General features: G+C 45.7%; 1 protein-coding gene across 2 annotated transcripts; it reads right to left on the bottom strand.

Moving 5' to 3' along the window:
* Window positions 1–1499: 1499 nt before the first annotated feature.
* Window positions 1500–26807, bottom strand: mxd4 (MAX dimerization protein 4). Of its 2 annotated transcripts, none has more exons than XM_030788026.1 (6): window positions 26625–26807; window positions 25890–25989; window positions 21380–21409; window positions 6051–6165; window positions 4697–4858; window positions 1500–2744 (listed from the first exon to the last, which is right to left on the bottom strand). In XM_030788026.1, exons 1-6 carry the CDS (start codon window positions 26686–26688, stop codon window positions 2598–2600), a joined length of 618 nt encoding a protein of 205 aa, XP_030643886.1. In that variant the 5' UTR covers window positions 26689–26807; the 3' UTR covers window positions 1500–2597. The 2 variants fall into 2 exon arrangements, with proteins under 2 accessions (XP_030643886.1, XP_030643885.1); XM_030788025.1 differs by having other exon boundaries at window positions 1500–2770; window positions 4699–4858; window positions 26625–26805.
* Between the last annotated feature and the right edge of the window lie 1185 nt (window positions 26808–27992).

The raw sequence follows: 27992 nt of genomic DNA on the forward strand, positions 1-27992 counted from the left end.
GAGGCCAGAGGATGGACATTTTTTGGGTTGGGGGGTGGGGGTGGGAGGGAGAGAGAGAGAGAGAGGGGAGTGCCTGGCAGGGTTAAGACCTGAGTAGGGCTGGGGTCGGGTCATGGGCGTGGGGGGTGGACTGGGGACCATGATAACAGTCACCAAGGCTCACCAAGGCACAGAATGACAGCTGGAGAGGTGAGGGCGCGGAGGTTGTTGCCGCCACGACGACGATGATGCTGTGACGTCGCTATGGCAAGAACACACCCCCTCTGCCGCAACCGCACTCTCCCCAACAGCAAGCCTGGCCTCCTGTCTGTCTATCTTTATATATAGATATACTCTTCTTTTTTTGTCTTTTCTTAAGGAACATTTAGGAAAATATAATACAAAAATTTAATACAGGAAATATAGACTACAGTCGCTAAAATCACTTTCAGTGACACTTGTTTTTTTTTTCTGTTTTGTTTTTTTTTTTTTAATGCAGATTTTGTCTTTTGTATCTTTTTTTTGTCATTGTTGTTGTTTTGTTTTTTTTGTTGTTGTTTTTTTTTGTTGTTTTGTTTTTTTTTGGTCAGACCCACCGTGACAGGCTGGTCTTTTTCGACGTGTCGGGTTGCCAAGCTCTAACGTCCGCAGCAAATGGAGGTAAAAAAAAAAAAAAAAAAAAAAAGCTCGAGAGAAGTGTCTCTTCTGTCCATAGTAAATACTGCAAGTTGCATTGCAAACACGCTGCTGTAAAAAGGCTACCCACACAAAATACATTATACTGGTCTGTTTTGCAATGCCCAGAAGTTTCTAAAAAGAAAAAAAAAAAAAGTGTTAATATTTGACTTAAGAGTAGAACGAATTGGAAAGTATTCAGTTAAAGTTTGAAAGAAGGGGAAAAAAAAAACCCCACAAAAAAAAAAACGAGAAGATATCAGTGTAATCTCAATCAAATGATTCTTATTCCTCCACAGAGAGCAAATCGTTAGAGCTGGCTTTTATTTATTTATATATTTATTTATTTTTCTTGTTGGTTTTTGTTTTTTTTGTTTTTTTTCTCTTTTTCTTTACTGTTTTTCCCTCGGACTCGTACAGCTTTGACATGTCAACTTGAACTCTGAGCACAGGCACACCAAGTGGGCGTTCTTTTACCGGAGAGCTTGAGTTTAGCTGGAGAGAGAAAAGAGGAGGGAGAAAAAAAAAAAAGATCATTTAGTGAATATTTCTCTCTCTCTCTCTCTTTGCTTCCGGCTCTCTCTCTCTCTTTTTTTTTTTGTTTTGTTTCTTTTGTCCCCGATCAGAATCATTTCAGAATGCTTTCGGGAAAGCCGTGGCTCTCCGTGATTATTGCTACATCACATTGCTACTGAAAAAAAAAAGACAAAAAAAAAAAAAAAGAATGTTATGATTCTGATGGTTTTTGCACCATTGGTTTGTTTTTGTTTGTTTGTTTGTTTGTTTGTTTTTGCGCACTTAGCATGCCGCTGTTGTTGTGGGTTTTTTTTTATTGTTGTTGTTGTTGTTTTTTTTCTGAAACAGGGTTTTCAAGGCTGCAGGTTATCAGTTTGTTCAAAAGGACAGTACGTCCGTTCAGCATAGTGGTCATTTGTGTGGAGTGGTGATGAGGATAGGAAGTGAACCGAGAGGTTACAAGTCAAAGGGCTGATTTTTTTTTTTTTTACATTTGCTTCCACGAGTTCCCGAAATAAAGCTTAACTCAGGTCACGTACGCTACAAATCGAACCGTTGTTTTAAAAACCGTCTTACGTCTCTCACGAGTAAGACGCGAACCTGTAGATTCGAAAAAAAAGATCCCTGAAGACCAACTGAGCCAAATGCAAGACGAATCATTTTGGTTTTGTTGTCGACGTCATCGTTGTTGTTGTCGTTGTTTTAAACTGTAAACATATTGTGGAGGAGTGAAGTGCTTTTCAGTTGGTTGTCTTCCCTGCCTCTTCAATCAGAAAACTGAGTGCAATGTGTAGTGTGCCGAGTGCTACTTGGAAAAGACAAGTTTAAGACACCAACCAAGTCTATTAAAAAGTCTATTTTTCAGCCCAATTCCTTTTTCTTTTTGGTTTTTTTTTTTTTTGGAGAGGAAATGACTTGCTCTTTCTCTCGCTCACACACACACACACACACACAAACACACGTATAAGCTAAGAGTTCTTACTGACATGTCAGAGCTGTAGGCCACACCACAAAAAGGCCCCCATTTAAACCACAAAAACCTCCTTTGAGGAAGATTGTGGTAGCAATAGGTAGACAGGGTTTTTTTGAGGGGGGGGTGAGGGGTTGAGAAAGGGTGTTTTAGGGAGGGGGGGGGACCGGAGGGCGTTGGGATGAGTGGAGAAACCGGGGCTGGAGAGACAGAGAGTGGTCTAGGGACAGGAAATCATGAGTAAAAACCTCAGCGAACTGCTTTTCCTGGTGTCAGCACCGGGAGTCGACCGCTGGGCTGGTGGGTGAGTAAGTGAGTGAGCGAGAAAGAGAGAGAGCGTGTGAGTGGGTGGGCAGGGAGCCGATAGTGGGTGGGGGGGGCAGGAAGGAAGGATGGGATGGGGAGGGGCGGGCCGAGGTTTTGACTGACTGACAGGCTGGCAGTTGCAGGGCGTGGCCTAGCAGATATGAGGTTGTAGTCTGTGGGAATGCATGTAACTGCCGTCGCTGGAGCTGCTTTGCAGGCTGTAGTGGTCTTCGACGTCGCTAACACTGTCGACGCTGTCTCCTTCGCCTGGTGTAAACTCCATCCCTTCAATGTCCACGTCCACGTCCACGTCCACGTCCACCTCTGCACATGCAGAAAGAGAGGGAGAGAGAGAGAGAGACAGAGAGAGAGGGAGAGAAATACACACATATTTTAGTCTTGCACGGACACGGTTTCACAGCATCTAAATTTCCCTCTTTTACTTGGACCCAGTTTATGACGCTAAGAAATTTAAACCGAGTGCTTCTCGGTCATTCGTCAATATCTCCATTCAGCGATCGATACCCTGTTTCCGGGAACGTTCTGTACCCTTTAGCGTGCAGCGCGAAGAGTTCAAATATATGAGATATGGAATTGACAGCGGCAGTTTACCCAGATGACTGTCGCGGTTTTGAACTACACTCATTTCGGTCATGCCCTTGCAGTTTTGGCACGTCTTACTTTTAGTTTCACAGATAATCAGGAACTCAAAATGACTCATACTCCTTAAAAAAAAAACAAAAAAAAAAAGGCGAAAAAAAAAAAAAAAAAAAAAAAAAAAGAAATGGGGAAAAAAAAAAAAAGCATCGGCGAAGCTCAGTCCAGTTATATACACGTACGTCAGCTTCACTGAGTCAAATTCACAACTTAGCAATCCCCTCGAAACGTATGACTCTCACACAGCGTGACTGTGGAGAGACCTTGTAAGAACCCCTTTCGGTGGTCTAAATATACGGACACGAGCGAAGTTTGGCATCGCTCCCGTACCTTACACATTACTACGCTCGCGTATTACTAAAGTCCCCAGATTTCGTTAAGTGATTACCAGCGGCGGAGGAGCAGCGGGCCGTCCGGCCAGACAGGGGCCTGTGCAATCACTGACACGCATCCTGAGGTGAGAGAAGTTGTTTAAAAAAAAAAAAAAATGGGAAGGGAAATTTGAAAGCGCGTAGAGATCCCGCGTCGCTGCTGGGTTAGATTAGGAGGGGATTTGAGCGGTCGTTAACTTCGAACAAACAGAGCTGTCTTTGTGCAACCTCAGCTAATCCTCTGGAGTGGTAAACAGCGCGAGATGTTTATCACACACCGGATTAGTAAACAGACCCCATCACCGCCTTGGCAAAGAGGTCATGCAAGGCCTGCATCTGAAATGTGACCATAATGCACAGACCTCCCCCTGGGCACCAGGGCACAGACAGGGGGGCAGATGGGGAGGGGGGGGGGTTGATGGCTAAATCTCTTTTTATTTCTTTATATTTCACAGGAGAAGGACATGAAAGGGGTTTAGTATGGCTACTCCTGTAATCATTAAGTATATGTTTGTCTATGTGTCTGTATGTGTGTATGTGTGTGTGTTTGGGTATGTGCGTACGCATGTGTGTGTGTGTGTGTGTGCGTGTGCGTGTGTGTGTATGTGTGTCTCTCTTTGAGGAGTACTATAAAGACAGCTGTCCTGTCTGTCTCACAGCTGACGTATACGGTGACTAAAACGACCTGTTTTCCCTCACATCAGGGTGCCGTCACGAATCAAGTCATCGACAGTGAGATGAGGTAAGACAGGGGGAGGGACGGACAGGTAAGGCGGGGTGAGACAGGCGTTCGACTGTGCGGAAAACCTGAGTCTGAGGTGAAATAGCCAACGGTGACTGTTTATGACCAGCCAAGACGAAGCGTAAAGCTGAGGTGGCAACCGTGTGGATTTCTGAGGTCAAAGGTAGCAGAGCGAGACTTTGACACCGCTGATTAGCCAACGCAGCGAGGACGTGACATAAGTCACCGAGAATGTATGGGGGTAGAGTGCGACAACGCTTAGATAATACAACACCTAACCTGTATTGATAAAGTCGTAACAGCAGCGCGTTTGGATGGAAGGATTATGTAAATGCAGTTCCATTCTTAGGTTTAACCGATGAGTCATTGCTTATGGCTGTCAATGATTGTCAGTGGTTACGGTATCGTAAGACTGGGGGTTACAAACTGTATTCATAAACGAGCTCAGGTTCCGCGGTTTCGCCGGGGAGCCGAGGGAATACCTTGCTCGGAGTCGGTGGAGATGGTGGAGCCCATGCTGTCCGTGCGTATGCGCTCCAGGCCTTGAACAGACAGCTGCTCCAGGCGTCGTTTGAGGTAGCGATGTTCTCTTTGCAGCTGCTCTTTCACATTCAGAGCCTTCCTGTCCTGCTCTTCCAGCTTCTGCAGATCACACACACACACAAACACAAACACACGACGCATTAGTCAGCAAAACCACAAAGCGTCGAGTCGAACACGCAGACGACATCCATCGCTCTTTAGCGCACGGCCGTCGCGTCATGTTTCTCATGAAATCATCTCGCTATCTCTGCCCATCAGACAAGGTACTGTCACCCTGACTCTCTCTTTCTCAAAAAAAAAAAAAAAGAAATACCAAGAATACGAAAACAAGCTCTTGTCACTGGCAGAACTGAAACCGAGAATGAATTCTAGTTAGAGGATATTCAGAAAAGTGCAGGATTTTTTTTTTTTTTTTTTTCTGAGTAAACACGTCACAGAGCAAGCAAAAGGCTTCACTGCACAAACAGGAAATGAAGAGTTAACAATTCTCGGCTCGAAACTCTCCAGAAACCGCACGCACGCACACATGCACTCAGACACACACACACACACACACACACACACACACACACACAGACACAAACACACACATACTGTCACCCACACTGCCTTTTGTTGTTAAAAGCCTCTCTGAGAAAAATGGGCTCATGTGAGAACCTCAAGGAGGTTACTGACACCGGACAGCCGCGGTCGCTTGACTGTAAACACTGAGCCAATGAACCGATAGCGCGTCCGTAAGGGTTTTTTTTATCCGGCCAAACTGCGCTTAATTCAAAGCAGAAATGTAAAATCCGCCGTGACCAGAGGCACCCAGAGGCATGGAAAGTTCAATTATTCTCCCCCCACCACAAGATTATGGAAATATGCTTGTATATTATGCATGTGTGACCCTGTGATTGTCTGTCTAAACCAAGCATTGGGTTGGTCCTAAGAAAGTTTTATGAGACAGAGTCAAAGACTAGGTGTATGACTTGCCCAGGAGGGTAAACATCATTTGGGCTGCAGTTCTCAGAGACAGAGAGAGAGAGAGAGAGAGAGAGAGAGAGGTACTTCCTGTGGACTGGAGTGTTCCTCACTAACTTCCTGTTTGCCTGTAAATGATGTCAAAGCAGAAGAGCACAGCTGGCTTTTTTTGGGGGGGGGGGGGGGGGTTTTTTTTGGTCGCGACTGGTCTGACTGAACAGCTCTGGGTTTGAACGCTGCCAGCTCCTTCGCATAAGCTCCTGTAAGTCCCGCCTTAATGGAGTGACGGACAGGCAGACTGAGTGTAACACAGTAAAATCTTTGGTACCTTGATGTGCATTTTGGCCCGTTTGAGCAGGCTCAGTGTGGTGTGTCGGGTGCTGTCTGGACCCAAAGGCACGAGCTGCTTCAGCTGCTCCAAGTACAACCGCAGTTTGGCACGTCTAAAAGAAGGGGGGGACAGAGAGAGAGAGAGAAAGAGAGAGAGAGGGGTGAGTATGACAAAGAATGGCAGAGAGAGAGAGAGAGAGAGAGAGAGAGAGAGAGATGCAGATCCTGTGTTGTAATACCCAAATCAAAAGATGCAAATCATTTAACTCTATACAACACCCCTCCCGCAACACACACACACACACACACACACACATACACAAAAACCCTTGAGACATCTGTGCAGACCCTCTTCAGCGTGTCAGAATAAGGGCGTCTAGAGTAGGTAGTTAGGTTTCAATGAAGCTTAAATCAAGCTTTGGCGCTGATCTAAATCTGCCTAAAGGGGCCCAGGCAAAAAAAACAAAAAAAAACAAACCAAAACAAAACAAAACAAAAAAACCTTGGGGACCACTGAACTGTAAGTGACCACTTTGAAATCACGGGACCTGATTGCGTCTCACTGCATTTGCAATGCAAACTTCCCATCTGCATCTCAAAAGGACACATCCAACGCGTCAAGGCAACACCGTCCCTCTTCTCTCCTCCTATACATCGGGACCCTGCGCTGTTAACACGTCCGCATGTAAATGCTGAGCTAGTGCACGCACACACACACGCACTCGTTTTTCTCACGCATGTATGCTTAACCCACCGAAGGTGCACATCCAGACTACCTGACAGCAAACAGACTCTGACACGCAACTCGGCTTTAATTTGGCAACCCGGGTCACGCCCTCAGACAGGTTTAATAATTTCTAAACAAACACACGATGGCTGTTGCGTAACCTCAGAGTACTTGCACGATACGCTTAGGACAACATTATATAATAGCGTTCGACTGGCTTTGACGTTGTTACCGCGGTAACAAAAGAGTCAGAGGGCCGGTTGATCTTTCGGCCTGCCCGCCTTTGACGTCACCACGCGAGCGTTCGTGTCCGCTAACGAGCTAAGAAATTAATATGAGACCGCAAATGAAAAGACTGGGCAAACATTGGCGTTGCAAGCCACACAAAAACATGGGGAACAAAAGAAGCTTCTCTCGAAATACAAACTGTCCGCTCATGACAAGTTCAAAGCTTTACAAATTTGGCAAAATAAGCAGGCCTACCCCCCCCCCCCCTTAAATTTAACTTTAAAAACAAAATACATGGGGAAAAAAAAAAACATGTACCGAATGCTTTATTTTCGAGTTTTGCTAACGTTGCATGTGTCCGCATTTTTTCCCCGAACTTGCTTTCAGGTTGTTTCCACTTACATGTTTTTCTTTCTTTTCTTTTTTTTTAAATGAGGGCACTTCCCTAGACACCGTTTTTTTTTAAGTGTCTTAAAGTGTCTTGAGTGTATAGTTAGAAATTGCGCCCGTCGTCTTTGGCACGGAGCCGTCTGGAGGACGCTCTCGTATGTTTCTGTAATTAAGTTTCAGAGCGTTGGTTGAGGTCTTTTCTCGTTTTTTTTTTTTTTGTTGTTTTTTTTTTTTTTTTTTAAAGATGACAACATAAATCCATCATCAAATCATCCTCCCTCTCCATAGCGATGATGTCAAAAGCACACACTGAAGATTGGGCGTTTTTGACACAATGACCTCAATGTAACATTCAGGGGGGAAAAAAAAACACAAAACAAAACTCAAAACCGGATGTTTATGAAAACACAACGACGCATCATGACTTGCAGCGCCTTCAAAAAAAGCTGCGGCTTGTTGCCAGCGTTGCAAGAGCTGCAAGGACACCGATTGGTCCAGAAACGACTTTGTCCCTGCCTACGTGCCTATTCTCGTTTCTGCTCTAGCTGCACATACAAAAAAGCTCTCGGCCAAGCAAACACCATCGGGCCCGTGAGACTTCCTGTTAACGTGAACGCCCAAGCGGCCAACCACAAGTCAACCAACGAGTCCAGCTGAACTGCACAGACACCACAATGAGAGAAACGTGGAATCGTTTTTTTTTTTTGTTTGTTTTTTTAAATGGATGACACACCAATTTGTAATTACATGGACAAATCTCGTCTACGTCACTCCCATTTTAGGTCCCAGTGTCATGTGTTCCTTCTAAACGAAGCCAAGCAGAAACCTGAGATGTTCTGCGTGAACGAAAAACGACGTTGTAATTCACCCTCTGGCTGTAAAACGCACGAACCTTCCTTTATAATCAATATATACACACTCTTTCATCTCACCCAAATGTGGTACTAAAACCCCCCCCCCCCACACACACACACACCCACACCACCCGTCATCTCGTCTCCTAACCCCCTTCTTTTCATACCAGCTCCAGCTCACCAGTAAACAAGCTGGAACAATGGCAGGCCTCCTTTGGCCTGGCAGAATGCAGAGTCCTTTGCCATCACAAGTTCCCTAATCACAAAGCAGCGCCTCTCCAGGTTTGGCCGAGGAACCAGGCGCACCTCGGTCTAACGCCTGGGGCAAAGGCACAAACACCCACCCACCCACACCTACACACACACACACACACACACACACACACACACACACACACACACACACACACACACAAACAGAGAGAGAGAGAAAGTTTGACACCGGAAATGCCCTGATTCTCAGAGCGACCTACTGACGCCTTAAGGTCCTGTAGTAACCTGCTTTCCACTCTCTCTCTCCAGACTTCTTTTATTGTGAGTGTTTGTGTAGTCAACACCCAACATCTAACTCAGACACCCCTCACCCCAGCCCTCACAGCGGAGGGGGGGGGGGGGGGGGCAGGGTATTGTCTTTTGTTTTTCAGGCAAATTCAGAGACAGTGCTACGCCCCTCACCTACAACGCCCAACCAATCCCTACCCTCCCCCCTCTTTACTTCATCAGGAGAGTAGTTCTACTCAGTCTCAGCCCTCGGGAACTGTCACAGAGGCAGCCAACCTGTCTATGCACCGGGATTGAGGTGGGGGGGGGGGGGGGGGGGGGGGGTGTCCAATTTAGCAGCCGCATTCAAAATAACATTTTTTTAAAGCCCCTCACAGGTGTAGACAGTCCTGACCCCCCCTCCTAGATTCTTCGTGTGTGTGTGTGTGTGTGTGTGTATGTGTATGTGTGTGTCTGAGAGTGCATGTGAGATGGAATGCTCCCATAATTTCATTCTGTGCTCTCCCCTAGCTCTCACCCCCCCCCCACAGTTCCAAATACCTAACCTGCCATTTCGCCCTGTCTGATGAACAAGTGTTTTCAGTGGACCGGGGTGGACGCCTCCCTCAAACCTGTCCCAATCTGAGCCACATGAAGCGCTTGGCCAAGTGCCAGGGGAAACAGGCAGGAAAGGGGCTGTCAGAGGTTGGTGATGGTGGGGGGGGTGGGGGGGGTATGGGTGGAGTATAGACAGGGGATCTGATGTAGTGGTGGAGGCAGTTTCTCCTGGGCTTGGAGAAAGGCTCCATTGAGCTCCGTGTATTCAGCTGCGGTGGGGCAGGGCTCGCTCTCTCTCGCTCTCTCTTTCTCTCGTGAGCATCGGCTGAGAGAAACCTGAGCAAGCAGACGGCCCCTCTGACTTACACCCCTCCAAAAACAACAAGGCTGCTACACCTCCTCTTACTCACTCACTCCCTCTCTCTCTCTCTCTCTCTCTTTTTTACTACTGTTTATGTTCTATAAGTCTGTGCTGGTCCCACCTGTGTTTTCTGACACACTAGCACAGAGTTTGGAGAGAAAAAACAGGCGTGTTTTTAGGGCTCTGAACCAGATGAATGGAGCAAAGAATTTAAAGTTCAGAGAGAGAACGAGAGAGAGGAAAACTAGGGAGGGGGGGGGGGACATATTGTTGAAAACTAAAACGGGGGAGTGGCTGTTGCTTCATATTTTAGCTGGCGGTTCGTTTCAATCTGTACAAGACCGGCGAAAGGATCAAAGCGAAACACGTGAACGGTTGAATTTTTTTTTTCACCAGCACTGTTAAAATCTGATCATTTAATGCCGTTTAAAAACAAATCCAGTGTACATTTTCCACTTTCACGTTAACTCAAATGCATCCGTCAGAAGAAAACACAAAAGTTATAAAAACACTCCAAGAGAAAAAAAAAAAAAAAGGAGGGGCCAATTTGCCAATCGTCTTGCAGATCTGAAATCTTTTCACAAAAATGTGAACAGAAAGATTCCAGTGGGGCTTGAAAAAAGTTAACTGTTGTTTTTCAGCCTTGATTAGAATTCTGATAACTAAACAGGGGGAAGGTTCAGACTGCAGCAACGTGCATTAGTTCTCTGGAGTAGTTGGAGTAGTTTCTATTGACAACGCGACACCGTGTTTCCTGCCCTGTTGGCAAAGATTCGTCCACGTGTAAAAAACTTCCTATTTGTCTCCATCAGAACAATTGTTAGTTTCGAAATCTTTTTGCAACTTTGCTTTGGACTGCTGAAAATTCAGAGTGTATTTGAACCTACTCTGCCTGGATACAGACATTATAATACACTGTATCACAAGCAAGCGTGTGTGTTAAAAATCAAACTGTGAGTCAGTGTGAAACACATTCGGCATTGCGTCACGTGCGACATCACCTGTAGTCGGCCACACACACACACACACACACACACACACGCACCAGACGGGCGTGTAAGGTGCGGCTGAGCTTGTGACGTCGAGGGAGCCGCTTGGAAAAAAACAAAAAAAACAAAAAGACAACAACAAAAAAAAAGAGGTTTTCTTTTTGTCTCCGACAGATAGGAGAGGAAGTTCTTCAGACATTACAGCAGGGTTTCCAGTCCTTCTAACAAAGCCTCGACGCTTCAGGAAAATGAGTACTCAACAGACAATCTCTCTCTCTCTCTCTCTCTCTCTCTCTGATTTTCTCTTCTCTCTCTTTCAGTCCAGTCTCCTGATGCGTGTCTGAGAGAGAGAGAGAGAGAGAGAGAGAGAGAGGAAGAGCGCACTGTGGCTCTGTTGTTCGTGTATTCTGTCTCTCCTCTCTCCGGAGAGCCGACGGGCCGAGAGTACATGACAGGCATGAGACACGTGTGGGCTCGCGCCGTGACGACTGATGTGTTTTGCTTTAAGGGTGCCCGTTCGGCCGCTCACGTTCCGTTTGTTATTCCTAAAAGCGGCCCCGCGGTCACGCAATGTTTATCAGATGGCTAAAACAGCCATAGCAAGGGCGGACATGCATACGATAAAAGCTTGTATACAGAAAGTCAGACAGAACCCCCCCCCCCCCCACCACCCACCCAACCCTATGGCAAACCCCCGCATATGCTCGAGTTCAAAGCCAATTTTCCTGATTTGTTTTGCCTCCCCCCGCCTTTCTCAAGTAATAAGGAGAATACTTAAGCTAGGACAGGTTTTCTCATGACCAGCATGCACACAAAGAGACAAAGTTGTTTGGCGGTTCATGGGAAACGCGAAAAAACAAAAAGCAACGACAACAACAACAACAAAAAAAAAATGCACAGAAGTCATCTATTTCAACCAGGCTTATAGGATCATCGCTTTGCTATAACAAAAGATTATTCTTACAGTTCAGCTCTGAGGGAGCTTTTATTATGCAATCGACCGGGAGTTGGGCTCGTAGCTGCTTACCGTAAAACTGCTGTATTTTGGGGCGTTTCGTTTTTTACCTCCGCGGTAACTGAGCTATACCGGTAGACCATCACAATAAACTGTCGCTATACCGTTTTACCACGCAGGGCGTGAACAGATGGCTTGGGCGTGTGTCTGTATGGGACTATAAAGACCATTAGTGTATGTAATAGAAGGCACTGTGGGTTGTGATGGGTTTTGCTATAGGACCCTGACGGCCGGTAATGGGCAGTAACAAGGCTGTAAAGCTAGCTTTTCTGCCACTCCACTCACATCCACGGGGGGTGGGGGTGAGGCTGGGGGTTTTGAGCACCTGATTACTTTCGAGCGCCTCTCGTGTCCACCTGCCGCTTCTTCTTCTTCCTCTTCTTCTTCTGTTCTGTTCTGTTTCTCTCACAAGCTTGCTTTTATTTCTGGCTTTCGTTCTGGCACAGTGTGCACACACACACACGCACACACACACGCGCACATACGCGCACAAACACACGCACGCACGCACGCACGCACACACACGCGCAAACACACACACGCGCACACACACACACACACGCACACGCACACACACACACACACACAGGGGAAGTGACCTCTCCCTTGCACATGCTGGTCAGACCAGAACAAATCTTCCTCTTTCGCAGTCAGCAGCAGCGTTCTCCCAAACACACGGCTTCTGTTGATAATCTATGCAGTGCAAATGCTAGTCCGTGCATTCAGACCTCATGCATGTGCGCGTGTATCACGCGCGCCTGTTCTGATAACCCTGATAAAGCGTTTTAATATCATAATGTTATCTTGGTCTCGGCCTGACAAGGTGTGAAGCAGACCTGAGGGAAGTGGATTTGTGGGCAACGTACAGATAAGGTCAAATGTCTTGACTTTGAGGCCTAACTGGACAGAAGGGACTCGGCTGAATTTATTTAGTCAGTTTTTACGCGCTCAGTGACGGGCTCCATCATGTGAACAACCCCCCCCCCCCCCACCTCACACACACACTCACACACACACACACACACACACACACAGACTACTTACGGTCCATTGTTTACAAGAAGGTTACACGAGGAGCCAAAAAGAGTCAGTGAAAAGAGGGCACAAACAGAGTGTTCTCTCTCTCACACACACACACACACACGCACACACTTGCTTGGCTGTTTAATGAGCCTGCCACAACCGCGTGCATTCCTGGGGTCTGCATGTGCAGGAACGAGCCATTCTTGGCCCTCTGGCTCCGAGCCAGCTCGTTCCAACGGGGTCAAAGGTCATCCCCTAATACCGCTGAGCTGTTTCCCTTGGCCGGCCAAGATAACTGGGTTAGCTGCGTTTCTGCATATGAGGAAAACAGACCCCGCTGTGCCTTTTCACTGTTGTTTTGACTCTGGGACGAGAACCTGAAGTCGGCTTCCTCTCGAGGAGAGAGACAGGACAAACGCTCAAGAGACGTTTGTGCCCACGTACAAAACGCGCGTTCCCCTCCACATACCCGACGCATTCAAAATGTTTAGCAAAGCTCCGACTTGTAACGCGAGAGAGCTACCATTCGCCGCTAGCGGTTCTGTCTGCCGGACGTTTAGAGGCACGAGTGGCCTTAGCGATGAAGTTAAAAACATTGCTGACCTATGTAACGCAAATTAGCACCAAGATTCATCAGCGAATCAAAATTATGCTGCCTAAGCAAAAAACAAAACAAAAAAAAAAACCCTCCATTTCACAAGCTAGCACTGACTCGAAAAAAAGAAGACCACATTGACAAATTAAAGAGGTAATTGGAGACACTTGAAAAAAAAAAAAAAGTTGCTGACTTTTTTGACAACAACAATAAAAACAGACAGCAAAACAAAACAAACAAACAAAAAAAATAATAGAGACAATGCATAAATGTGATATAGTTTGACTAACAGCAGTAGAGAATGAACACGTGTCTGAACACAGCGGTCTGAACGCGTCTGAACACCGGGAGAGAGCGAATGTATGCGTCTGAACACAGCGCTGTCTTGTTGCTTGCTAGTGGTCGGGGGGGGGGGGGGGGGGGGGGGGGGGGGGGCGGTTTGCGTGTGTTGCTATGGCGAAGCAGTGGAATCCTGGTCACCACCAGATTGTTCCACATCTGGCCCGCAGGCTGAGGGTGAACACAAAACAGATGGAAAGAGAGATTGAAGTGGAGAGAGAAAGAGACTGAGAGAGAGAGAGAGGGAGAGAGAGACTCTGCCTGAGGCAAGTAGACACTCATCAAGTCCTTCAGCAGTGCGCCATCAACAGCCGTCTGTCATCCCAGTGTCACTGCCCTGCATATGTTTACATTTAAGTAGAATGAAAAGCTCTGATTAAAAGAGTGGAAAACAAGAAACAGAGCCATCCCGTGCAATCCTTAAGACATGAGAGAGAGAGAGAGAGAGAGAGAGAGACAAAGAAGAAGGAGAGAAAATGAAAGAGAAAGAATTCAAATGAGAGATAACAAGACAACACTGGTGGGGTTTGGGGGAAGGGAAGTTTTTTTTTTCTTAGATAACGCACTGTCACTTGTCCTAGGCGTTCGCGTCCGCCGTTTGCGCTCCGTTGTCGGGGGTGCCCCCGCCCCCTCCTGAAATGACGTGTGATGTGGTGAAGACTGTCTGTGGTGTCAGACAGATGAGCCAACCCCCCCAACCCCACCCCCCCCGTACATGCACCCACCTCAAAAAAGCTAGACCACAGCAACAAGAACAAGCCCTTTCTTTGTGTTTGTGTGTGTGTGTGGTTACATTTTCACACGAACACGAAGGACACTTACTGACAGACCAAAACACCATAAACAAGAAGATGTGTCTGACTTAGCAATAAAGTGTTCAAAAAAAAAACCCTAAAAAAAAGGACCTCGCTGCTCTACACGGAAACCGTAATCATGAGTCAGCTGGTGTATGATACCATAAAAAAAATCGCAATAATCTTCCACCTGTTTACAGCCACGGTGGGGATAATAGAGTGAAATTTCCACTGAGTTCGCAAAGGACTGACAGTTTGGCTTTCTGTACGAAACCCTCCAGGTACAAAAAAGCCCTGTCAGATTCCAGTCGTCTCTTGCTCCACTTACATCTGTTGTGCGAAAAACAGATGTTGGAGAGAGAGAGCCGAAGAAAAAAAAAAGAGAGAGAGAGAGAGAAAAAAAGAAAAAAAACACGAAGATCTATCCTTAACTTCTGCCAGTGCTGATTGAAATGAATGGTTGGCGTCGCATGTCAGCAAAACCAGTTCGTTTTTTGTTTTTTTTTTCCTCCGTCTCTCTCTCTCTCTCTCTCTCTCTCTCTCTCTGGCTCTGTCTCTCTTCGTCGGCTGAAGTAATACTTCAGGTCCTTGGTCCGTTTTCCCTTTCAGCCGCTCTGGCTTCATTCCTCGATCCTTTGTAGCCATATTCAGTCCTATCAATCATAAGAAAAGTGGGCTAAACGAAAACACCTGTGTGTGTGTGTGTGTGTGTGTGTTGGGGGAGGCGGGGTACTGCAGTGAAACTCTAGGGTGAAGGTTTTTGAGTGCAGTAAACACCGTACCTCCAGAAGGAGAACCACACAGTGACATGGGCCAGGTCTGATTTTATAACTCTGTGAATGATTAACGTGAACTGACCCAGTAAGACTGTGTAACCTAAGCTTTCCCCTGGTGTGCCCTTGCTCCGTGTGGAAGCCTGCCTGGGCCTTGCTACACTGTTCCAAAGTAAGAGAAAGAGAGAGAGAGAGAAAGAGAGAGAGAGAAAGAAAGAGAGAGAGAGAGAGAGAGAGAGAAAGAGAGAATGCGGCGTACAATAGCATATTTCCTCTTGCAGGAGGTCTGAGAATGGCAGCCGAAAATTCGGCTAAACTCTTGGTTTACAAATTTTCATAATGTCTTAAGGTGACAAAAGTGTTCAGTTTGACCCCCCCCCCCCCCCCCCCCCCCCCCCAAAAAAAAAACAACAACAACACAGATCAGTGCAGGTGTTTGTTTTACAGCAACGACTGGCCAGTTTGATGCTCTTAAGAACTGTGTAAATTGGACTGTTTCTCGAGGGAAGCAAACAAAATGAATGGCAATACTGAGTTTGAATTCGTTGAACCATGCAAGCATTTTTCAGGGGTTGGTGATGTGGCTGAAAACTTCCCTTGAACGTTTTACAACCAATCACACCCCTCCTCCGCTCCTTCCCCCCTCCCTCCCTCCCTCCCTCCCTGTTACACAACTCTGCATTCCTGCGTATGTGTGTCTGACCCGAATTTCAGTCTGCGCTCATAGATCAGCGTCGTTTGACAGGCCCTCCATGCCTCCGAGCTACGCTGAGACACTACTGCGTTCGCAAAAAAAAAAAAAAAAAAAAAAACCCTCGACGCGCCGTTTCGACCTCTCGCGTTCGCGCCGCGCTCTTTCTTTCACTCTCCGTCCAGTTCAGCTCTCCCTCTCTTTCACCTTTTTTCACACACCTTCCTTCCTCTCTTTCTTTCTTTGCCATCTCCGTTTCGTTGTCAAACACCTTTCGCTGGCGCCTCCGCAGTGCGATTTCATGACCGGTTAAAACGTCGGGCTAAACTGTCGTTTTTTTTTATGAGGTGCGGGATCAGCTGCTGCTCGGCAGTAAAAAAAAAAAAAAAAAAAAAAAAGATTTACAGACATCGAACAAAAACCGCCGCATGCTTTGCCCAAAGGCTGCGACAAATCCACTCGCACGAGATGGGAACCTTGGGAAAGACATGGCATAAAAACAAAAAAACTCACATACGCGCATTCCAGAAAATACCCGTACACACGTAACCCTTTGTCCGTTTGCAAAATTAGACACAAAGGTGAAAGGCCAAGTTGTTTGAGGCATCGAGTAGTTTTACAGAGGCCTGGACAGAGGTGTCTTTCTCATCAGAGGGTGACCTCAGCTAAGGGCTGAATTCCACACCTTCAGCCGACCTTTCGGTCTCACCCTTCTGGAGAGCGGCCGGAATTTGTTCCTCGTGACACATCCTGAGTCCCATGGACGAGCTCCGTTGTATGAAGCTCAGACGAGCCAACCAATGACTTATGCAATGTAAGCATACAGACACTAGGCCTACAAGGTAAGGCAATTACTCAAACAGGTACTTGGGGCTGGTGTTCGACAAAAAGGTGCAAAGAAGAACAGCTGGTTTGAACAGAGATAACCCGTGGTACAACAGCCACAAACTCAGCAAAAAAAAATCAACTCTGAACTTCGTACCCAGAGGGCTCTCTGTGAACCTTGTGACCGACACAGTTAAACTCTCTTTGACACAGTAAACTCCCCCCTCCTCCCCACCCCCCACCACACCTCCGCCCCTTCCCAAACACACTGTCAAATCAAAAGGATAGCAGGATCATACAAAGACTATTTTCATTGTATCGGATGACTTTCTCTCTCCGATGGAAGACTGTTTGAGGGCAAGCCAGAGACTCTGGACAACGTTCCCGGCCCAGGCGGACCCTCTTCCTCCCCCTCCTCCTCCTCCACCTCCTCTTTCAGCGACCTCGCTCCCCCTTTAGCCCTGTTCTGTACTGCTCCAAAAGTGAGAGTGCAAAAGAAAAAGCCAGGGAGGACAAGCTCAGTGTAGAGGAGAAAAGGAGAAGGCCCACTGCGAGTGGGGCTCCAGGGCCTTCGTCCTTCTCCTCCTCCTCCTCCTCCTTCTGCTGCTCCTCGGGTTCCTGCTGACTCAGCGGAGAAGACCAGCCAGCACCAGAGCCAGCAAGAAACAAAGACCGAAGGAGAGAGAGAGAGAGAGAGAGAGAGAGATCCAAGAGCAAGCGATGAAGGAGGGGTGGAGGTAGTGGGGGGGGGGGGGGGGTGTCGGACAGAAAAAACAGATGTGGTCTCTCATGAAAGAGTAGAACAGAGGTGAGGTAGCATGCCAGCCACCCCCCCCCCGACACGCTCACTACCTCCCCCCTCCCTTTTCTTCTCTTTTCTCCTTGTCTCAAAGAGACAAGCCCCTTGGAGAAGAGCCGGCGGGCGTCTTGCTATTGGCTTCGTATCACGACATGAGCGACACGGCGGGAGTGGAGGGTTATCCGATGCCAAACAAGCCATCTATCACAGCGGGAACGCACCATTCTCAGATAACGATAAACACTGTCGCAGAGCAGATCAGACAGCCGCGAATTGCTCGATACAGCGGCTCCTCGTTCGGATTCTTTACCACACGTATTGGGCGGGGGGGGACTCCCGTCATTTCTTTCTTAAAGTCTGAGATGCCGGCCTCCTCTGAGTTTATCTACGACCGGTCAGGATTCATTATCGACAGCCGGGGCACGCCTCCCGCACGTCTGTCAAACGCTAGAGCGTCAGACCACGCGTCATCGCATTCCTTCAAATAAAAGAAACTCTCTGGTTTGCTTACTCGAAAGAGAGAGAGAGAGAGAGAGAGAGAGACAGGAAACCTAACATTCCACAACAGAGGACAACGCGTGCAAGGGCTAAAAATAAAGCTTCTAATCCTGCAACAATTATAAGTGTTAACAAACAACTCCTCCCAGTGTCTCCCAGTATCTGCTCGTGACCGTGCATCGTCCTTAAGTTCCTTCCTGTAAACAGGTGCGTGATGGTGTGTGAAACCAAAAGCTTTTACGACTTTCAGGACCCACCTGAAATGGAGACTATCAAGGCGAATCGACAGGGCGGAGTTTGGAATGGACCAAGATAGCAAAAAAAGAAAAAGAGAGAAAAAAAATTGAAAGAATGAAAGAGAAACAAGGGTGAGAGAAGAAGGAGTATAATGGGTAAAGAGGAAGGAAGCAGTGCCAGCAGAGACTACGTGTCTCTATGGTTCTCACTGTTTGTAACAAGTAATGACAGAAAGAAAGAGAGAGAGATAGGTGGAGAAAGAGAGAGAGAGAGCAGAATCCCAGTTCTTTGGTAAAACCCTACAGAGCTGAGAGGCCGCTGCATCAAAAGCCTGCAGAAGCTTACGGCGGGAAAAGGCTCCCCGCAAAGTTCGCCGGCCATCACCCGGCAGAGTCGGCGCACAATGGTTAGGAAAGCAGGGCCAGACACACCTATCTCCAACTGCCAAAGCCTTTCCGTCAGATCGGCAGGGCTGCTAGATGCCCCGTACGGGTTTCTTTTGTCACCTGCCAAGCCACCGGCCTGATAAACAAGAGACTGATTCCAGATACATTTGCCTCGCCCACGAGAGAAAGACTGTGAGACGCCTACAAGCGCAAAGTAGTTTTGGGTCGCGAACTGCCCGAACAGCCTCTCCGAAAACGTGACAATCATGAAAACAGGCTGACTCACGGCTAAAATAAGCACTGCTGCTACAGTGTAGCTTCTGTGGGTTGTGTGGGGGTATGGACTTAGTGGGAGTGATTCTAAGGATTACTGCAGATTTTTGTCAAATGAGTGAATCCTCATATACTGGTTATGCCCTTAATAAACTGGTTTGACCGGGACAGCAGGCAAGATGTATAGATTTTCTCAATACAAGTGGGGTTTTTTTTTTTTGCCTTTTGAAAATGATCGCGCAGATATCGGTCCCCGGAAGGCGGGCACGCTGGCGACACGACGTGGCCCGAATGTCGACTCAAACGTTCCTCATGACGGTAAAGTACAGAGTACAAATATAATTAAACTGTCAAGCTATAAAAACTTACGAACCCTTTGAGATCTGTCGATCAATGCAAGAAAACTGGCATGGCCAAGCAGAAGGAGCACGTGTCATACTATCTCTGCCCGGCTGCTCTCGTCAACACAGAAGTTCGGGCACAATCCGCAACCGCAAACCATACGGAGCACCACGTGACGCGTCACTGCCGTTACCATAACAACCATTTAATTTGGCCACAAGTTTGGACTCGTTCCTTAACAGGAACGCTTCGCGATTCTGTCGACGCTACCAAAAAAAAAAAAAAAAAAGAAAAAAGAAAAAAAAGAAAGATACCTGTGGTTTTATTTTTTTGCTTATTTATTTATTTAACCGTTTATTCGCTTACGTTTTGAGACGACGTCATAAACATTTCTGGATGCCTTGGCGGAGAGGCACCACGACGGCGCTGAGGAAGCCGCTGTTTTCTTTTAAGGGAGATAAACACCGGCGTGGAGAACGGCTGGGCTTAGGGACGGCGCGTTCCTCCGTACCCTTTCCCAACGCTGTCAACAGCGCCACAGTGGCACTCTGGCTAAAGTCACACGGCCAAAGTCAGCGCTATTCCGACTACAGAGACGGGCAGGGGGGGAAAAGGATAACGAACCTTGTTAACTCCAAAGCACTTCTGCTCTTTTCTCTCTCATTTCTCTTTCTCTCTCTCTCTTTCTCGATTTCTGTCTTTCGCTCTTGCAGCAGGAAAATGCTGCAAGACATGTGTTAAACGTTTTCACAGTGCCCTCTTTAATGAAACTGCTCTCTCATTGAAAAGTATTGGGTGTGTTTTCTCTCACTGTATATTCTGAGTGAGGGGGGGGGGGCTAAATCCCCATGTGTTAGACAGTTTGAGTGATTTCAAAACCTGTTGTTTCTATTTTTAAAGTTAGTCTTGATGTTGCCCAAAAAAAAAAAAAAAAAAAAAATCAAAAACAAAAGATAAAAGCTAGAAGTCAGACGTGTGTTTCAAGAGATTTCGAAAAAACTGAAAGCCCCCTTCTGAAACTTGTGGCCACACATTGCTTGTGAGGAGATGATTATGGAATCGTCTTACTGGCAACACCCCCCCCCCCCCACCACCACCCGTCCCATTGAACAGCTTCTCTTTCTCTCAAAGAAGTTGCAGATAAACTTCTGTAAAGGATTCGACAGACACGACAGCCGACTAAGCGCTCTGTCTCTCTCTCTCTCTCTCTCCCTCTCTCTCTCTCTCTCTCTCTCTCTCTTTCTCTCTCTCTCTTTCTTTCTGGTCTGGGTAAGGATATGCCCTCACATGTTTCTCTCTCCACCACAGACATCAATTACTCAGCCTCGAGCATGTGACCAGCAAACTCCACACGAGTGACAGCGTCTCACGCAAACACACACACACACACACTCCACCTCCTGTGTGCTCGTAACTGACAGTACAAAGTTGAGTCACAAGGGACTAGGGAGTCCTACCTGTGATCTTTAGCTGAGTCACCCTCTTGAAACATACGATATATATTCCTTTTTCGAGAGATACTATTCTCAGAACGGCTCGAAAGCAGCCAATTTTTATTTTGCATAAAGTGTTTTGTTGCACCTGGTTGGTTTTTCCTTTGTTTTCTCCTCACTATCGGAAGTTCAAACTTGAGAGACGAGGTTCTGGCATGGAACACACAACCCAACTCTCAAAACCCATACTCAAACCCCTCCGAAAAACCCCCCCCCCCCCCCTCCACATTAAGGCATGTGAGATTATAAAGTTACTGAGTTATTGCCAGGGTACCCCTACCATACAAGGTAACGACTTTCAACAGCAAAATGATTAAAAAAAAAAGAGAAAATCTAATAAAAGTAAAGGTTCTCTCTGAAATCACATTAACCATGTTGCTTTTCTACAGGCACACGAAGGAGTTGATCGGATCTTGCACACGAGAGAGCCTCAAACCTTCGTCTGATCTGCAGTTACAGCGTGCGACACTGTGGCTGGCTACATTAAAACGATACATCTAAAGCTGAATTCGAGGGAAAGTCTGCAGGTAGTTTAACGAGGAAACGCACGCGCAGGGGAGAAACTGACCAATAGCTATTGAGACGACACTGAGAGAGAGGCACAAAAACGGACTAAAAGACAGACAAAAAGGACAGACGAAACAGCAGTTTGCTTACCTGTGTTTCTCCAGCTCGTTGTGCGATGATCTGTAAAGGTAAATAAACAAGAGACATGGATGAGTGCTACACAACAGCTGCTAAAGTCTGCAATTAATATCAGCTGTGTTATTATGTCAGGCTTGTGGAAAATGAGAGAGACAGAGACAGAGAGAGAGAGAGAGAGACAGAGAGAGGGAGAGAGACAGAGAGAGAGAGAGAGAGAGAGAGAGAGAGAGACATGCGAGAGAATGTTTCAATGTATTTCTTATACTATAGCTTCATTTTCTTTAGTTTGAGAATGGGGGCTGAAAAATGGAGAAAAGAGAAAACGGCGTGAAGAGCGTTATGTTATGACCCGTATGTTACAAGGTTACGATCGCGGTCGGGTCAGAGACCGTGAAGTCATTCTGTCGTCGACCCGTCAGATTAAAAATAAATAAATAAATAAAACAAAATTAAAAAAAATTAAACGACATGATGACGGCCGCGTCTGTAAGATGCTGATTGCTCTAAAAAGCCCAGCGAGGCCGGTGCCACCCAGTCGTGTGGTGAGGACGAGGCCTCTACCCCTTCACAGGATTTTTCTGCGCCAGCTTAGCTACCACCCAGGAAGAGGGTCATGACAGTCGCGCCTTTATCTGTCCACACCATATGCACGCCGGCCCGCGATTGGTCGAGATGTGACGCATTTTGATCAAAGGGAAATGCACCCCGCTGGGGACGCGCGGACCATAAATTCCCAGCATCTCACCTGAAGGTCCGTTGTTAAGGGCGACAGGAGGGTAGGACCCCCCCATCCTCGCCAAAAAAAAAAAAAAAAAAAAGAAAAGGGCTGGTTTACGTTGTGGGCTTTTGTGTCGTGGCCTGTTTTATTTTGGGGTCCTCCGTCTTCGAGCATCAGAAATGCATTCGGATGGGATCGCCATGCAAAACTCAACCAAGCGCCATACATTTTTGCAAAGGCACACTACACTGACACATATAATAATACAGCTAAAAATAAAAACAAAGGCCCAAAAAAAAAAAAAAAAAAAAAAAAGCTCTTTTCAACAAGGCCTTGACCCGAAGCACATTCGGCACCTCTGGGTTTCGGACAGACCTCCTTTGGACCTTGCGAGACGGGAAGCGGGGGGGGGGGGATCGTGTTAAGAAATTCCAGAAATAAACGTCGCTTTGAGGGATCCTGGCAAATTCCGGGTTTTCCTCTGGTTCGAGCGCTCGTCTTTTTTTTTTTTTTTTTTTCGCAACGAGCTCGGTGTCACGCACCAAACGACCCCCCGACCCCCCCTCCTTTATTTTTTTTTTTTTTTTTATATCTCCATATGTGTGTGACATCTGCCTGTGATCTTGACGGAGGACGGAGAGGGCCTACGGAGAGGGGGATGTTGCACATCTCTCTCTCTCACACACACACACACACACAATCAGGCCTTGCTGACTGGACTAGAGCACCGGCCAATACTGAACACGTACAAACTGCCAGGGCACTGCAGCATGCCGCTCCTCCCGAACCATTTTTAGAGCCAAATTCAATGGGAACCAAGGGCTCAGATTGAGCGAAATTAAAACTGCTTCCAAATAAACACTCCATTCATAAAAAAAAAAAAAAAAAAAAAAGAGAGAGTGACGGGGGTTCCAGGCCGTAAAAATACAAAAACACAGCAAACTGCAGCGCAGCCAGTCATTCAGTGCTTCAAAAGTACCACTTGCATTGATGTGTGTGTGTGTGTGTGTATGTGTGTGTGGACTTGTTTTTCATTACTGTAAGCAGGTGCGGTAACATAAAAGACAACCGGCGGACGAGCGCACGGCTCGGCGACACAAAACGATCGGACTAACTGGCACATCGAGTCCTGACACCGTCTCATCCCTCTGACTTACAGCTCTCTCTCTCTCTCTCTCTCTTTCTCTCTCTCCCTCTCTCTCTCTCTCTCTCTCTCTCTCTCTGTCTCCCTCTCTCTCTCTCTCTCTCTCTCTCTCCCTCTCTCTCTCTCTCGTACCGCAGCGACACATCTGAGAGACTTCCCCATTTGGAAAAAAAGGAAAAAAAAAGAAAAAAGAAAGGAACGGTTTTCCCATGGGCTGCGGCAAAAAAAAAAAAAAAACAAGTCCCGGTTTGTTGGGGGGGGGGGGGGGGGGGGGGGGGGAGAGACACACTTCTTGTTCAGAATCAGAGGGCACGCAGAGGAAGTCTTTTATCGCCCCCCCCCCCCCCATCTTGCTTGTGAAGTACTCATATTCAAACGCGTGCAAATGAAGGATGAGCACGGTTTTAGGGCTTTGGGGAGGAAATGGACCGGGGGTGGGGGGGTGGGGGGGGTGAGACCCCTCCCACTTCCATGCCAAGCCGTGCCACGCTATGCCCGGCCGTGTCGTCCCAACGTTTCACATCACGCTGGCGAACGGCCAGTTATATAAGATATGATATGGATGCAAATGCCTTTGAGTGTCCCTCAGTTACCAGCGTGTGATGGCAGAGTGGGATACAGCACACCGTACGTCGACAGAAATATTTTCATCTGAAGAGCTTCAAAGATACAGAAAGCTGGGTCAAATTGAAGGATGCCATCTTGTAATTTCATAAAAATAAACACAAACAAACAAACAAAAAAATGTTTGTTTGCCTTTGCCTGTGTAATAAATATGCCATTATAATGCGATAGGCCGTGGAACTGGAGCCCAGGAAAAAAAGAAAAAGAAAAACAAAAAAACTAAGGATCCAGAACTTAAAGACGAAAAACACGGCTTGCTTTTTGTTTTGTTTTTTGTTTTGTTTTTTTGTTTTTTGATGTTGAGAAGCAATCAGATTGATTTGTTTGATACAGCACGCTGTGGGGGAAATTAAAAAAACAAAGCAAAACACAAGGTCTGCAGCCGCTGCAAATTCTAGTCCCTGTTTAAGAGCAGCCTTTAAGTAAACAAGGAAACACAAGATCAGTTCTTCTTTCTTCGTACACAAACAGGCCGTGGAAACGCTTTAACCTTGAGTTACATGTATCATGCTAGGAGTAAAAACATGTGCAAGAAGAGACATTTTAACAACTACAGTTAAAATTTTGTAGTATCATTGGGAGCAGCTTCAGACAAAAAAAAAAAGAAAAGAAAGAAAGAGAGAAAGAAAGAAAGAAAGAGAGAGAAAATAAATGCTTGCAGAGCAGTCTTGTGATCAAAACAGACACGGCCTATGGGTCTGCACGACTGTGGCTGTTTTAGCCGTTTGCAAGACTTGATGGGAATCCTAATTTGGTTCCATCAATTTTCAGTTCCTTTCCTAAGTTTTCTTGACTCTTTTCCTTCACTGCCACTTATTTGTGTGAAAATGGGGGAGGGGAACCTCACTGACTGCGTTTGACTTGCAGCTATGGGCTTAACCGTTAGTAGAATCTGGAGGGAAAGTCTGTCTGGCCTACACACACACACACACATACACTTACACACAGGGGTCTGACTCTGTTTGCTAAGCCTGGGGGGTTTGGAGAAGGAGGGCGCAGAAGGCAAGGGGGGGAACTGCTGGCAGCTCTTGTAGTTCTAGGCATCTGTCTATTTGCTACCACACCCACCTGCGAGTGCCACATACCCCTGTTCCAAACTCCCTCCCTCCCAAAGAAAGAGGTCTCTCCCTCCACAAAACTCAAGCTACAATCATATGACAACTCAGCAAAAACGATACGTGTCTTAAGAGAGTTTTTCTTACGATCGCGGAGTTTCTAGTGTTATCTGGAATAAATGAACAGGGTTAATTAAAAGAGAATACTTAAATGGCAACAGTTGAGAAACATGCTAACTATACATGCTAACTTGTCCCTAAGTAACCTGTTTTTTTTCCCCCTTTAGTTTTGTTTCTTACTAATCGCTAGAACCATCATCATTCAGGAAAAATGAACTTTTAGTACCTTGGCCAAGTTTACTGTTGTGTTCATAAAGCTTTCAGTTTTTTTCAGGTTGGTAATTTTTCCTGAACGAATAAACAATACTCAATCTAAAGTCTGAACTCAGCTGAGAGGGCAGGAAAAGAGTTATGCTATATAAGGGAAAAGTAGATCCTCGTATAACTGGATATAGGCTAAAAGACGGACACGCAGAAGCCCGTCTAGTTTTCCTAATTTGTCTAGGACTTAATATAGCAAAAACAACTCTTGCAGAAACGATGACACACAAGGGCGAGTTGTGAGAGTGAAAACATGCTGTATTGCTTCAATACTGACTGGACGTGCGAGTCATCACGAGTTACTACACCTCAAGCAACGGAAAAGTTTTGTTAATGTGTTGCGTGAAAATAATGAGCAGATCTGGTGAAATGAAAGCGTGATTTCGTTTTGAAGAGAGTGTTAGTGTGAGATTGAAGCAGAAGCTTAGAGAAAGTGGGAGCAGCAAACTTGATGCTGTACGCGTGGCAGTGTTTATACGAGATCAAAACAGAGAGCCAAGCCCAACAAGAAAAATGGCTATTACATCGTTGAGAATAAACAGATCGATTGAAGGTGGATAATAACTACTTCTGTACCGTTACAAACATGGTTATATTTACCTATTGTTCTGAGTTTTTCTTGAAATTGGCGATGCTTTCATTTTCTTTCTGGAAAAGTCGCTATTGAACGGTAAAACAGAAGCGTAACCATGTTCTGCTTCTATTGACAAAGTAAACAAAATCAGCATTAAAATATGTACATCAAGGTCTGGTGAACAAGTTAATTACAGAAAGGTTAAATTTACTGAATATCGGACAACTGTCAAGGTTCGTAATGACGTAGTCAATTCAACAAAACATGTGATTTGATAAGTGATCATCCGATCCACATAAGCATGACAATGTATGAGTGTGATATTTTTTCTGTTATATTCCTATGTAACAACTCCAAACAAATATAATGTATAAAGATTATTAATAATATGGAGTGAAACATGTCTGATACCAACAGCCTACGTTTAATTGACAGTTCGTCACCCACAACGGCTATTCGGAGTTTAACTGTCGATTTTGGATGTACATTAATAACAAGTGTTAATAATCTAATCTGCTTTTGTGTAAAGGACTATTTAAGTTCGGTTTCACTTGCTCAGAAAGGGTACCAGCTTACAGCCGGCATTGAAAATAGTGTCAGCCCTTCCAAAGTGACATCATACCTGCACTGTGGCACTGAGCACGTCCAATATAACTTAATCACAAGTAACAGTGTCATCTTAACAGTGATAAATCCTTTTTAAAAAGAGAGAGAGATTCAACATAGTAAACCTCTTTAACATGTTTTGTTTGGTTAAATACCTCTGTCTCTTCTTTCCAAGTACTCTGCAGCCTCGAGGAGAATTAAAAGAGAGTTTAGTTCCATCCTGATGTTTTTGTCGTAAAAAAATATTTAAAAAACCAAATGTATTTACAGAATAATACAGACACCGCAAAAATAAGAGAAAAAAATAAAAACAAAAACTAAAATTGGTTACGATCGATTTGAACGACAATGTTCAGTTCTGAGTCGTAGGGACTCCAAAGCCAAATTCATATCAACTGCACCTAAACTAAAACCTACTAACAGAATGATGGTCCTTCTGACCAATCGAAGAACGATCTTGTAAAAAATGTGGGACTTAAGGACTTAGTTTATCCAATCAAAGATCTCGTTGAGTGGGCTTTTCACGAAATATGTTGATATATTGCGAAAAGTCATTTGATTGGTCAGCCCGTGATAGTAACAAGGTAGAAGCTATACCCTAGCAACAGTACGTGTGACCCCTCCCCGTAATCGTTCATTGGCCTGACAGGCACCTCACTTGCTTTTGATTGGTAATCGGAGAAACTTGGGCGTGTCCATGCCGTCCCTTCAAACATTGAACTTGACTTTCGTGCCAAGGTTGCCAGGTACTCTAACTCCGCAAATTGTGTTTTGAATCGTGAAGGGAGTCACGTTGAATGTTTATTGAGTAAGTAGCCTCACCCTGTGAAATTGAACAAATAGAGTAAATTCATCCTTATGAAAGTTAATTTTTGAAATGAACTCTATCCACAATTTGACCTTAGGTCTACCACAAATGTACCACGTCATGAAGCTATTCATACCAATATGTGCGGACACTTTATGCTGATTTTTTTCATGATGTTGAAAAAGTATATATTTTATATTTATGTAAAAATATATATTTTATATTTATTTCTATCATGTGTTTCCAATGTTGTGTCGAATTCCCCATGATGTGCAAATCATTATTGTGCAAAACTCCTCTTTATAACTTTTACTCTGCACATTTTGCATTTTCAAGGGCTGTATCACATTGTATTGGAGAACTGAATATGCACTTCAGTGGTGTGAGGTGCAGTTTTTTTACATGGAGACAGTGTTATTTAAGATTTAGGTCAACAGTTGAACCAGCAGAAAAGCTGGACTGTTTACTATTTAAAATGTCTAAAGAGAAGTTTCACTGTTAATAAGCTTTTCTTTCATGGGCAGTGAATCACCACTGCTTCATGACACACAGATGGGTGCTGTCAGCCCAGATACAGTTATGAAAACTTTATGGGGGATTTTTAAAGAACCAGTAACAATTATCTGGCAACCTCTGTGTCTGGATGCTGGAAAAGGAAAAAAAGAGTACTAGACACAGGATAAAGAGATATAGTGAAGAGAAAATTGCTATTCAC

This window comes from Chanos chanos, chromosome 11 (assembly GCF_902362185.1).
Source record: "Chanos chanos chromosome 11, fChaCha1.1, whole genome shotgun sequence".
Lineage (NCBI taxonomy): Eukaryota > Metazoa > Chordata > Actinopteri > Gonorynchiformes > Chanidae > Chanos > Chanos chanos.

What these genes read in the sequence shown, in the direction of transcription:
- mxd4 (XM_030788025.1), bottom strand. Translation starts at nt 26,688, where the DNA reads ATGGAACTAAACTCTCTTTTAATTCTCCTCGAGGCTGCAGAGTACTTG. An exon ending in AGAAAAACTCAGAACAATAG is followed by an intron (nt 21,410 to 25,889) that starts GTAAATATAACC and finishes TTACCTTTACAG; the next exon opens with ATCATCGCACAACGAGCTGG. An exon ending in GGGCCAAAATGCACATCAAG is followed by an intron (nt 4,859 to 6,050) that starts GTACCAAAGATT and finishes TGTGATCTGCAG; the next exon opens with AAGCTGGAAGAGCAGGACAG.